The sequence below is a fragment of the Anopheles maculipalpis genome, chromosome 3RL (genome assembly GCF_943734695.1).
Source record: "Anopheles maculipalpis chromosome 3RL, idAnoMacuDA_375_x, whole genome shotgun sequence".
NCBI classification, from domain to species: Eukaryota; Metazoa; Arthropoda; class Insecta; order Diptera; family Culicidae; genus Anopheles; species Anopheles maculipalpis.
Genome location: NC_064872.1, coordinates 79353930 through 79367315, shown reverse-complemented (window position 1 = coordinate 79367315; position 13386 = coordinate 79353930). Strand labels below are relative to the sequence as shown.

General features: G+C 45.4%; 1 protein-coding gene across 5 annotated transcripts in view; it reads left to right on the top strand.

Moving 5' to 3' along the window:
• The window catches only part of LOC126561400 (uncharacterized), a 112298-nt gene that overhangs the window by 97137 nt on the left and 1775 nt on the right, over positions 1–13386 (top strand). For 2 of the 5 annotated variants that reach the window (XM_050217519.1, XM_050217521.1), the window contains 10 exons: positions 3222–3437; positions 4371–4484; positions 5582–5634; positions 5712–6517; positions 6720–6781; positions 9040–9213; positions 9426–9708; positions 9783–9906; positions 12136–13038; positions 13344–13358. In XM_050217519.1, the coding sequence (XP_050073476.1) occupies positions 3222–3437; positions 4371–4484; positions 5582–5634; positions 5712–6517; positions 6720–6781; positions 9040–9213; positions 9426–9708; positions 9783–9906; positions 12136–13038; positions 13344–13358 (2750 nt within the window). Of the gene's footprint in view, positions 1–3221; positions 3438–4370; positions 4485–5581; positions 5635–5711; positions 6518–6719; positions 6782–7266; positions 7483–7692; positions 9214–9425; positions 9709–9782; positions 9907–12135; positions 13039–13343; positions 13359–13386 lie in introns of all 5 variants that reach the window. The other 3 variants (XM_050217523.1, XM_050217522.1, XM_050217520.1) reach the window with 3 other exon arrangements.

The following is a 13386-nucleotide window of genomic DNA, read 5'->3' as shown; positions in this document are numbered from 1 at the left end:
ACGAAATTCTTATCAATATTTATCCACCCTGATAACCTTTACCGTGTCTGATCGTACCGCAGTCTGGACTTCGGTTTTTGGTTTTGTACCAAGATTACTGCGCTCGAGCATTGATTATTGCCGTACGAAAATAAAATGCGGCGCCATCAGCCGGGGGGGGCTTTATAGCTAAACTCCAAAAACGGATCTTGCCCTACCAGAACGTGTGCAGTTCAAATCACCACCAGCGCCGGAGTAAGCCTCCGAGATTAAAGGCCATTATGTGCGACGGTGAACTTGACACCGGCCACACACCAACACATACACACGCGCGCGCGAAAGACGTACGCGATTACGGTCACCTTTCGCTCTTCAATTTCGCGCGACCTTCGTGCCCTTCACGCGCCACCTGTGCCACCGAATCGCTGTTGGGAGGAACCATTTTGCATCTCGATTTCAATGCAGCGCCGTGCTGGGAAGGCATTGGAAGAGCGCTGCAAGGGAAATTAATTCCGCCACCGAATGGAACAGGTTTCGCACCCGAAGGACGAAGGACGTTGAAGGACGTTGATGTTGATTGCAGCAAAGAGAAATGAGTTAACTGGCATTTCCTCTTGATTGGTTACCATTTCGTAAGATTAAAAAACGATTATTAAAGGAGCTTCACCTTATGCTCTGTTTTTTCGTCGGTATCAAATCTCCCATTTACAGAAAAAAAAACCACTGTAAGCTGAGCAGAGTAAATCATGCATTAAATCGGCATAATGCAATTGATTTCCCTATGCAAATAGTGTTTACCGAAGGGAACTTCCTCTCGCTTTTCTGCGAATCGGGACAAACGCGAAGAAACGGATAGGTGCTACTGCTTGTCGTCAGTCACTCATGTGGAAAACACGCATGTGTGATTGGAGGAAGCTTTTCCAAATTGTCCGCACATATACACACGGGAGTGCGCTCGTTCAACGGTAATTTGCGTGATCAATCGACGCAGCTACGATGAAGCTTCGGTTGTGGATGAGCTCAAATGACCGCGACAAGACACGAAACAACCAACGAAAAAAAATGCACCAAAAAACACACCAAAAGACCAATGTTTTGGTCCAAAGTTTCACGACCGGCAGGCACGGCAGGCAGCGAAGGGAACAAACGGAAGAGTGGTTGTTTTGCTTCTTTGTTTTTCTTTGTTTTTTGGATTATTGTTTCATTGTTGCGTTTCTTGGTTTCGGTGGTTTCAGTTTCTGTGCTGTTTCACGTTTCATTCGGTTCATTTGCTGCAGTTTTTTGGTTTTATTTGGTTTTATTTCGGGTCAGTGATAATTAATTCAACTTTTCGGCAATCTTCAACAGTTTCTAAGATTAAAAGTCCTCGGAGCGAAGCTGTTTTGTGCGCTTTTTCTTCCAATAAGGGGGGGAAACTTAAATTTATTAGTGTATATTTATTTTATATAAATGTAGCAGTAAAATCTAGCTAAGAACAATTTCTTCTGATAAGAGTAGAATCCTTAACATCATTACTTTTTGCTTGACGACCTACTAGGTCACGCCGGCCATCAAATGGCTTATTAGACTTGTTGATACCACTACAGGGGGACGGTCTTAATGGGATTTGAACTTGGGTCAAGCTTGTGCTCGAGCTTATACTGTAGTATTCGAAGCAGAAGCTATACATTATAGACGTAGCAATACAAAAAACCTAGGATTAAATGCTTCTTTTACACATTGTGTCACCTAATGAAGGAACATTTTTGAGCACAACAATTGAAGGAACAAAACTTGAGCAATGAAGGAACCCTCAAAATTTTCATTTAATTTCATGATTAAAATCATCTTATTGGTTCGTAAAGTATCACAAAATAGACAATTAGGAAATCTATTTTACGAAACCCATACAAAGGCTTCTATTGTTATCAATGATGAGAGATTTTTAAATCAACTTCCTTCTGAACCAAGGCCATCACGATAAAGATATCAAACTCAACGGGAATAGATCTCTTCAAAAAGAAAACCCCTTTCTATCAGCAGTACGTGAAAAAATGCGGAAACATTCATATCCTAACAATAAAACGTAAAGCAATGTTAGAAAAACATTTTAATTATATGAAGCTAGTCAAAAATAAAACAATTTAAATTAGCCTCTTATCTTAGCTTTTTTTGGCGCCATCTTATGTGTCACCTTCCGCTTGTGTTTTGCTGATCTGTTCGCCATTGACGTAATTAGCAGTTTCGGCCGTGTGTGTTTGTGGATGTATTCAAAAAAAAAAAATACACAAAAAACATTCACAATCTGATGAATAAAACGGATTGTTGTAAAAACAGAGACCTGCTAAAAAGGCCACTCACATTCATGCACGCTCATCACACGACAGACGAGAGTCAAGATGGACGCACGACCCTCCCCCGGTGCTGTGTGTGCTTACATCAATGAGGTTATTCGTTTTCTTTTTCTGTACGCTGTTTAGCTCCACGAAGCTCCCCTAACGAACGCACAAAAATAGCAAAGAACTTAATCGAATCGAGCGTAGAATGCTAATTAAAGCAGGTTCATGTTCAGGATGACTTCAATCAAGGATTGCCCCTCGTTTGTAATTATACTTGCTCACCGGTCTCCGGTAACGAGCTCAAAATAGCCTATGAATACAGCCGGAGCGACCCACCACCGGGTGGGTTGGATTAAGTGAGCCTCGCTCCTCTCACACACACACGCGCGTACGTGACCTGCGGTGTTTGGATGCACCATTAGTGTCCTTCACCTCTTTGACTCGTTGCTGCTGCTGCTGCTGCTGCTTAGGGCTGCAAACAACATTAACATTACATTAGTGTAATGTACAACTCCAGCTTCTGGTCAAGAGTGATCTTGAAACACTCTCACCCAACCCCCCCCCTCTCCCCCCCCTCCCGAAGCGCTAAGTGTGAAATTATTAATAGCTGCATCCATTTGACAATTTCCAGTGCACAAAAACGCAAAGCACACATACTCTTGATCACAGGAAAAAAAATCACTTTATCACTCACTTTTGCGCACTTCTTGTGGTTTGTTTGTAGTGTTTCTTTTTGTGTTTTTGCATCGTTTTCTACGTGTTTTGCATGGTTTTAAGTTCCTCTTTCTTTATCTTTAGCTGCAATTCTTCTTACAAATATATTTTCCATACTTCTTCTAAACTGTTTATCTGTTTTAACATATAAAATGCTTATTTCACACTTTTATTAATCGTTATTTTGTTTTGATTTCCTTCCTCTGGTAGATCTACCGCTATGGGAAGGTCAACAGCAGCATCACAGCCCGAGCGATCAGCACTTCGAGCTGAAGCAACTGATACAGAAAATTCTGGACCAGATCGCCAAGCTGCCGGAGCTGCTGAACCACAGTGGCCTGCCATTACGGCCGGAAGAGCATCTGCCGTACTTCGATCCGAAGAAGTACGAGCAGCTGTTGGCCACTGCGGTGCTGAATAAGGTAGGTTTTTTCGTCCGATTCGTTCCCATGGAGCATGCTACCTTTCCCACCAAATGTGTTACGTTGGGCACTGTCACCAATGGATAATCCGTTTCCCTTTCAACGACCGACGACATTTGGATTGAATTTGCCAATCGAAGTTCCCTCTCGAATGGTTAAGGAAGAAGTACTCCTTGGACGTAAAAGTTTATTGATAGATATTGGTCAACGTATCTAACACACACACACACTGGTCCTCATGTTCTGTGTCTTTGTCGTTTTTCGTTATTTTCATTAGCCACATGGCATTTCTAAGGATTCCACCCTCTGCAAGTAGTGCTCGTGCCCGAGTGAAAGTAATAGCGAGGCAAAAAATAACAACAAGCCCATATCATCGACTCGTTCGTTAGACAATTTTTGTGCAATCAGTTCGTGTCCAGCTAGAGCAACCGCCACATCGGCTACGCTCAAGTTCTTGCCTTGACGGAAAATCTTTCCAAGTGTCTAGAAGGGAACGTGAACCTTCGGTGGTGTGTTTGTGTGTACTAGGAAAGACACCTGACCGATTGACTGTGTCATATCACATTTTATGTGTCTTTTGTGATATTATCATCTTCATTATTGGCGTGTTTGTCTACGGCCGGAACACCTTGATAGTTGTTATCTTACTTTGAGCGGAACTTTGAGAACATCGGAAACGTGGAACCGTCCTACCAACGTGGAAGTTGTTTTCAGTTACCGAATCGTGAAGTTCAGTGCCGTAAAGTGCGGTTCCCCGTTTTGTGTAACCAACCAAGCCTTGTTGAATATTGCCTAGAATCACCCAGTGAACAGGAAAGGATCTTACGGTCCCCAGTAACACTAAGTGGGAAAGAGCAATGCTCGGCGTGATCACGATTATCGTCGGTACGATCTATCTGTACTTTGTGATCGAATATTTTCTTCTCGCCCCAGGTAGTGGACGACTATCGGAATCCGAAAAACTTCACTAGCAGCGGTGACGTGGCTGGAAAATCGACCGGAGCTGCTGTACCGCCGGTTGACATCAACCACAATCAGCTGTCCGGGGAGGGTAAGTGATCTTTGGTGAAAAGTCTAGCCTAGTTTCTTAGCGACTAAGTGTTTGATGGTGATTAGCATTGTGATCTCAACTGCTTGAAGTAGTGGTCCGTGTCCTAGTTTCAATGTGGCTGTTTTAATTCTTATCTTATCTCAACTTTCTTTCAAAACAAGCTGAATCCGATAAAATTGTTATTCATTGACCCAAAACTGTTGTAAAAATCTAAAGGTTTATTTTTTTTAATTTGATCCAATTATGCAACATTCTTGCACCGCTGTACGTTCATAAGAGTGTCTTTGGCTGTCTCGTAGCCTCGCAGATTGTCTTCGTAACACTGCGTAACGGATTACGAAGAAGCTTAGGCAGAACGTTAGGAAAGTTTAATCTACGAAGGTTACCTCAATCGCTTGGCGCCGGATTGTGGGCACATTCTTTGGTGACACATTTTAAAAAAGGGCAGTTTAAAGCATACAAACCTTCGCGACGCTGGAACAAGGAACGCAACAATAATTGCATTAATGTGTTTTGCTCTTTATGGCGTTGATTCATATTTTGTTGCGAAACTGCTACTTGCTACTGTGTTTCTCAGACGAGAACGCACAAGCAAAGCAGAAACGGAGCTTTGTTTTTTGGGTAATGCAATTAGAGTTCCTTTGGTTTGGTTCCTTGCCAAGTGTACGCTGCATCGTGAGTGAGTTCAAGTGTCGGAACGATCTTCTTTTGCAGTGATTTTCTAAGCCACATGATACTACAGTGTCTAGCACGTGAGGTTCCTCTCCTTAATGTACTGTCTGAAATAGAATCTGGCCTTGAACTTTTACCGACAGCAGGCAAGGTTTGTGTGTATGTGTTTTCAGGAAGTGTTTTGCTATTTTTTGCTGGAGTAGATTTAAAAGGCCATGCCCCTATAGGTCGAGTGGGAAAACCCCGGCTATTGGGCTCTAGTTGTAAGACTATTTAGTGCTTCTTTCTGTAGCCTTTTGCAAATGCTTCTGCACGTCTGCCAGTACGTTTAGTACGAGTGTCCCGCAACGGTTACATCACTATCTTGTTTATTTGTCCCTTTTTCCATGCTTCGTGTTAACTTGTTCCGCGATGGTCCTCTGCAGGCAGCCATCCGGGTTTGCTGAGCAAAGAAACCCTCCGACAGATGTCCGTAACGGTAAGTGGCTCGAGACCGATTGTATTGTTCTTGGAAGACTTGTTCATCTTTCATTTCCCGGCTCCCCACATACGCAGGCTGACGACGTTCAATTGCACGAAGGCATTAGCTACATCGCACCCGGCGAACGACGACTTTCCGACACGGACGAATCGTACCTCAGCGATTATATCCAACGCCACAAAGTACCTCTGCCCGATCTGTCCGACACGACCGGTTCCGGATCCGGCGCAGAAGACGACGACCTGCAATCACTCAAATCGAACGCAACCGATGGTACGTGGGAGGAGAATTGGCTTTTCCGCAAACGGCAACTGAAAACGACCGAATCCTCGATCGCCATGCTCGTGCCATCGCCGACGGAGGAGGTGAAAGCGCTGATCGGGGACAAGAATGCAGACGAGATCAGTGATCTGTCGGAGGCGGGTTCGGACTGCGAGGGGTACGAATCGGATAGTAATGTGCCGGTGGCAACAGATGTCCCAAAACAGAGTGCCACAGTAGTGATGGCATCTAGCAGCAGTAAGGACACGAGCGAAGGAATTTCTTCTTCATCTAAAATACAAGACTCGCTGGAAGAACATCTGCCACCGGATAGTCTCGTGTCGATTAACTCACTGCCGGTCAATGAGGAGGTTCTGTCAGAGGCTACCAACAGTCAGCTGCTGGCAGAACAGTCGACACAAAATCACACCAATGGTCTTGGTGGAACTACTGGACTGCTGGTCGATGATTTGATCAGTATAGAACCGGTGAGGGATAAAGTAGAAACTACTAATCCAGCCATTACCAATCCCTTCCTGGATGATGTTTTCGAGGCGAACAATAACGTCATAACGGATGATGTGAAATTATTGCAGCGCACCGAGGCCGGTGACAGTCGGTAAGTTTGGGACAGGCAGAGCCAATCTTTTGGTGCACAAAGATCGATGACAGATCGGATACAATAGATCGGTAGTGAAAGCTTTTTCTTGCTAATGCTTTTTACGCATTGTTGGGTCCTGCTGTGAAACGTCCTAGAATTTATGTCCGTGCGTTAAGAATTCTTTAATATGAGCTATTTGTTTGTAATTTTCTTTCCACAGTTCCGCCACCGAATCCACCAGCAACGGTTACGGTGATCGAAAAGAAATCCCAATAGATCGAGGTAAGTCATCCCGACCGCCGCAGGTCCTACAGTTTACCATAACCCTTCGTTCGACTAGCAGCACCAGTAACAACCCAACCTCCGTGTAGTAGGTTTGGCCCCTCTATTAACCACCACCGCCACCAAAATTGACACCCTGTCTGTACAGTCTACCTGATCCTTGCCTTTCCAATGCTATAACTACACCAAACCACCAACACACATCGGTATGGAATACACTAACCATTGTACTCTCAAACCAATATCCACCTTACCCATGTTTTCTGCAGCACATCAACAACAACAAGACACGCATTCGATTATTTCTCCATCAAATCCCGTAGAAATTGTAGCAGATACTAATAACACTAGTAGCAGTAGCGATAGTAATGGTGATAGCGTAGCGGATAGTACAACTGGTAATGGTGCTAGTGAGGATAATACACCCGATAACGTAGACGGTAGAAGGAATACTAACAAACCTGAGCGTTTCAAACAACCGAAAGTGTCACAACAACTGCTGATGCTGGACACCCTGTCGCCGCCGGATTCTCCAGTACAGCAAGTCCTATCGCCCCATCCGATCATGATGACGATAACGGATGTGTTCGATCGGCTCGCAAACAGTTCCCCACTGACGGCTATCTCCGAGGAGCTACCGCCGGCAATGCTGCACGATGTAGTGGAAACGGAACACCTACAAGATACCTCGTTAGTTGAAAGTTCGCTGGAAGCCATTACAGAGGAGAGTTCTCCTTTGGATGAAGTAAAACCACCGATCATATTTCCAGCGGCTAATGTACAAGCGGAGCAAGGTGGCGATGGTGCGCATGACGACAAAAGCTCCCCAGTGAAAGATATTTCCGTTGATCAACCATCAGCAATGCTGCATGAAATAGTTGACACAGATCCGCTGCTAGAGACCACCTTAGCTGAGAGTTCGCTGGAAGCCATCACAGAAGAAAGTTCTACACTGGGTGAAATAAAACAACCGATCCTGTCTCCTGCAGATAGTGTACAAGCGGAGCAGGACGATGAGGCCGAATATCGTACGGTATCGGAGGCAACTAATAACAGCCTCCTGTTGGCCGAATCATTCGACGGATTAGAATCGTTTGACACATACGAACCGGCGTACGATGCCAGCTTGCTCACTGGCCAGGAGGATGAGTTTTGTTCCCTAATGGATGAAAACGGTTCCAACCGAACGACGGACGCATCACCAGATCTGCTTCAGATTCGTGAAACTCCGCCCGCAGCCCTGTACGTACGCAATCACGATCAGCTGGAATTTCCTGAGCAGCTACAGTCACTCGAACAAACGCCTCTTCCCATCAGAGAAGATCCATTTGAATGTACGGAGGAAGAGAAAACTTCTCGAATAACGCTTCAGTCCGATCTGGTGACGTTCGACAATAATGCACCCAGTCCGGAAGGTGCTCCAGGGATTGATGCCGTAACGGAACAGATGCGTGCCTACTGTGAGGAATTGAAGGGTATTTTAAACCATGCTGCTGATGTGTCTGAAGAGACTTTCCCACCACCAGTAGATCTCACAGAAACAGATCAGTGGGAAATGGTAGAATCACCGGAAGCTCTCGATGCTCTCGCAGCGTTCCAGGAAGAGCTGCAGATGGCCGTCAATGATCCAGCACAAACTGAAGTTCGTCCGTGTAGTGATCATGCGATTCGTGATGTGCCTCTAGCTGAGCTTGATGAGTGCTTTCCTCTACCCTCCGAAGTGGTTGGTTTGCAGATGGCTGAATACAGTGATAGTTTGAAGAACATCGACTACGTACAGGAAGCGATTGCGATGGATGAAGAAACGGTCCCACTTGTGGAGTGTTCCTTCGATGCGGAAGAATCACCACAAGCGTTACGTGTGTCCTCGCCGGAACTACCATCACCGATGGTAACCGTGCTGCATACATCGTCCACCGAGCAACCTTCCACAACCGTAACGATCAAAAATGAAGATCCTGCCTACGAGGACCCTTCGACAAACACGGACGAAATGATGCTAGCATCGATCGAATCCCGTTCGGAGTCGAAGATCGAAGACACCAGCATGCCATTCAGTGACACCGAGCTTCCCTCCCTCTCATCACCATTTACGTCTTTCTCTACCAACCCTACCTTCACCACCACCACCACCACCACCTCCAACATTAACAATTGCATGTCAACTAACCTCACGGAACAGGCATCGTCTCCTAACAGCATTGACACTAACCAATCCTCGAATAGCAAACAAAGTATCGTATGCGAACCTTCTCCAGCCGTTCTGGATCTGGAGGTACCGCACGATGACGTGATGGAAACCATCGCTGACACTTGTTCGATCGTTGCAGCACAAAAAGAATCCGAGCATCAACAGGGATCCACTGATGGAATTGACGATCAGATGGGAGAGCAAGATGCGTCTTTGGATACGGCGGATACACTGATACCGGGTAAGTTTTTTAGCACTCCTAGCTTTTTTGGTACGAACAGGTTGTTTACTGTCAAGACTAGCTCCAAGGTCTCTAATATCGCTTTTTCATGCCTATTGGTCAATTTTTTAATGGTTTGAAATGGACGATTTTTGTCGCGATTAAAGTTAAAGTTCAATCGCTTTCATGTTACTTCAGTATATTAAGAAATTCATCATGTCTTTAATTTCTAGGATCGATTGCCGAACGGGAGCATATGAAGTGGCGTAACGCGAAGCCTATCGCCAACAACCCTTACTCTCCAGATGCGCTGCAACGTCGACTATCCGAAAAGAGTCGTCCAACTAGCATGATCGAGATCGATCGGCTAGTGAGAAAGGAAGCGACACCGGCAGCAGGAGACACTGGAGTACTGATGGATGACGAAAGTGCACCCAAAGAGCCCACAGATTCTGGCACGGAAAATGATCGCTCGTTACAATCGATTACTGGAGGTGCACTAGCGGAAAAGAAGAAGTAAGCGAGCCTCTTGAATCGTGCTTCTACAGTCCTCTCGCTAACGATAGGGATTACCCTTTCCTTTCTTTTAGGATCGGTCGGGAATATTACATCAATGATCCCGAGCGTCTTCGTGCGGGCGGTACGCCGGTTAAACAAACTCTTGGGCTTCAGCAACAGCAACATCAGCAATCGCACAGTACCGACGATGAGAAAGTGAGTCACCAAACCTATTACACGCTACCGACCGATTCCTACATCATGGATCGGTTCCTGAACAATACGTCGGCCACCGTTGGCCGATCGTCTTCCATTCGATCCATCCGAAGCCTGCCCCAGCACGAACTGTCCCACAGTGGGTCGTCCACCGCACATCGGGCAGCTTCCGTTGATTTGGGCTATCAAACTAAAACACCGTCAGCGGCCGGTAGCGATACGGCGGTAGACATTCCCGCCCACATTATAGCACAGTTCGAGCAGGAAACGCTACACAGCGACTACAAGCGGGATAGTTTCCGTGCCCGGCACGCAACTACCCGACAGTTCGTGCTGAACCCCATCTTCGACGAACAGTCTTCACCCGGTCCGGATGGGACCGGGAACGAACGAACTGTTCACACGATACCGCGCAAATCGTTGCCCTGTCGGCGTGAAACAGTGGGTACAGTGGACTCACAGGAAAAGCCCCGGACTAGTCCGGGACCGGTCGTGGAAACGGTTTTTACCGATCTGGGCACGTTAAGGCGTAGCGCTAGTGTCAAAAGCCGGATAGAACAGTTTTCCACGTTTCCCGTCGTACGACGGACGGACAGTTACCGATCGACGTTGAGCAAATGAGCTTAAAGCTTTGTCTTTAAATTTGATGGTTGTAGTACAGGTCACCGACAATAAAGATGTGTCGGATAGTGCCAAGGAAATAATTAGATTTTATATTTTCACATCGCCCAGAAGAAGATCGTGCATGATCGATACTGTCTGTAATTGAACAGTATTTTTTTGTTGCTATATTTTATTGACCGTTACTACTGTACTTTTAAGTATCAACAAAGACCCGATCCATTTAGATGGTATCTTATCAGGGCAAAGGATAGTAGCATTAGAAACCTAAGATAGAGATTACAAAAACCACCTTAGAGATCCTTAGCTAATAGTTCCGCATCGTACAAGGAAAAGCACAAATACACAACATACATGATAGATTGTTACTGTTCAATGTTCTGGCGCGTACATTCTAGGATCTAAGTGGACCAGAGGTTGTGCATGTTGTTGTCCAGTTGTCCAGTCCCTCTCTCCGTTATTGTCGTCCTGTTTGTCCTGTTCGTTTTGCTCTCTGTATGGTTGGTTGTATTTGCTAGTGTTGTCCCACACGCAGTGATCGTGCCGAGCGAAGTTGGAGCATTTTCTTATTTCAGTAACACACAAACAAGAAAAACAAAAACAGTTTAGGACCCCACACAAAACACGATACGACAGCTACCGATACACTCACTCAATGTAGAGCCAGATGATCAGACCAGGAAGCTAACCAGGAAGGATTCCATTTTGTTGGTTCAGTTTCGTACCTATTCACTTGCCATCCACAATTATTCCCCTGAGGGGTAAGTTGATCGTGCTCATATCATGTTCTACGTAGCGGGATCATAGGTTGGTTTAGGGTTGGTGATAAAATTGCTTAAAGTTCACTAAACATGACCATTACAAGATAGGGATTAAAGGCATTTAGATATGTGGTAAACATGGCGGCCTCTTTTATGTAATCTCCTGCATCCTCCAAGGGTTTAATGTTAGTGCTAGTGTGGCTAAACAAACGTAACGGCTCCATAATGTCATCCATCACTTACCTTCTTCATTCATCGGGAATAGTTATTTGATTGGTGCATCCAGTCCATCATAGCCAATTACCATCCAACATCCAGGCGTAAAACGAACACTTGGGACACATGGACACATGGAACGACATGCGGGATCTTTCTTCCACATATACATACATGCCTCATACCTCTCATCCACTCAGATATTATCCTGAGATGTTAGCGCTTTAACGAGAACCCTGTAACGTCTCTATTAGTTACTAACTACTCATTTAGTATTAGCAACAAAGCAAGTACGTATCAAGGAATTAAAGAAAACACATATAAAAGAGACGAAGACACTGGTTTTGGATATTTAAATGGCGATTCCTCGATACTGCTGCTAACAATGCTAGGAACTGCTGTAAAACATCGTCCAACGTGCGTAACACACCAACTGACACATATAACCCATCATTGAACCTGCTGAACCTTTGATACAGGGTGATATAGGAGGATACTACCACCTCCATAAACTAATCCTAACTACTGCTGCTAATTCTACCTCGTATACTAATAAGGCTATAATAAGACTAAAGGATTCTATCATTTGTAGTACCTAAAATCTAATGTCTCTCTAAAACCTTCTCCACAGTCTCTTCTGCTTGGTCGTAATATGGATGATGGTGTGCACGCCCAGCAAAAGCTCTCACCGGACCCATCTAACAATAGCTCACTGTACCGGTCGAGCAGCTTCGGTAAGCAGCGCGACCCTAACACGGAAGACATCTTTGCCGCACGCCCGATACAGGTGACGGCCGACGATCCGATCCTTAAGCAAGGTACCAAGGTGAATTACCTCAGCACAGCCGCTCGTGAGATCTATCTCATTCCGTTGGAACCGGAACCGAATGGTTCGCTGATGAGTACATCCTCCGAGCTTAGCTCCGTCCACTCACCAACCTCGTCCACCGCGCGCCCCGAACTGGACAGCCTTACGTTCAGTGAAGATTCCGACGTAACTCGGATCTACGATCTAACCACCGGTGAAGCGAAAGTCGTTCGTGCAAACCAAACGGAATCAATGCACGATACCATCCTGCAAATACTACCTCAAACATCACCCGAGCACAGTACTAGTCAGTCAGTCCCACCAGCTCCCACAGCCATCGTATCCTCCCTCAAGGCTCAGCTTTCGCCCAGTGAAGATCGGCCACGTCGATCACCGTTCCCAGTGAAACCACTCTCGCCGGAAACGATCAAATTCTTCGCACCGAAACGAAAACTAAGCTTTACCGGTAGTACGAACAGTTTGGTGAGTGAGACGGTCAAAGGCAGTGCGACCAGTGAGCAGGGTACTACGCATGTACTTCCCTCAATGCACTCATCACTGCACATTGACTTTCCTGCATCGCGTACCGTCACCGGGAGCGAGTTTGCGATCATCGAGAAGGATGTGATCGATGTGTTGCCGTCGGTGAAGGAGCTGGCCAAGTGTTACAGTGGCAGTACGACCGATGTCTCATCGATGCCACCCAAACCACTGTACAAACCAAGGGTAGGTACTGGTTCCTGTAGGATTGGGACGGGTAAAATATGGTTTTACTTCTTAGCTAGCGTTGTGGAGCTGTATTTTAGCTTTATATTTAAGGTTTATACATACAAAAAACTGCAAGCGACCACCGCAAGTGCTTTAGTGTGTGTGTGTGGTTTATATGCAGCTAGCGAAAGCACGCGTTAAAGGGGTTTTTTGTATTTATTTTCTTTTCTTTTTTGAATCTTTTTGCGTTTTTTTATATTATTTATGGTTTTATTTATGGTGATGATGGCCATGATGATGATGATGATGATGTTGGCAAAAAGGTCAAGCTTAGAAAGGTAATGTACAGTGCAGAATGTGAAGATC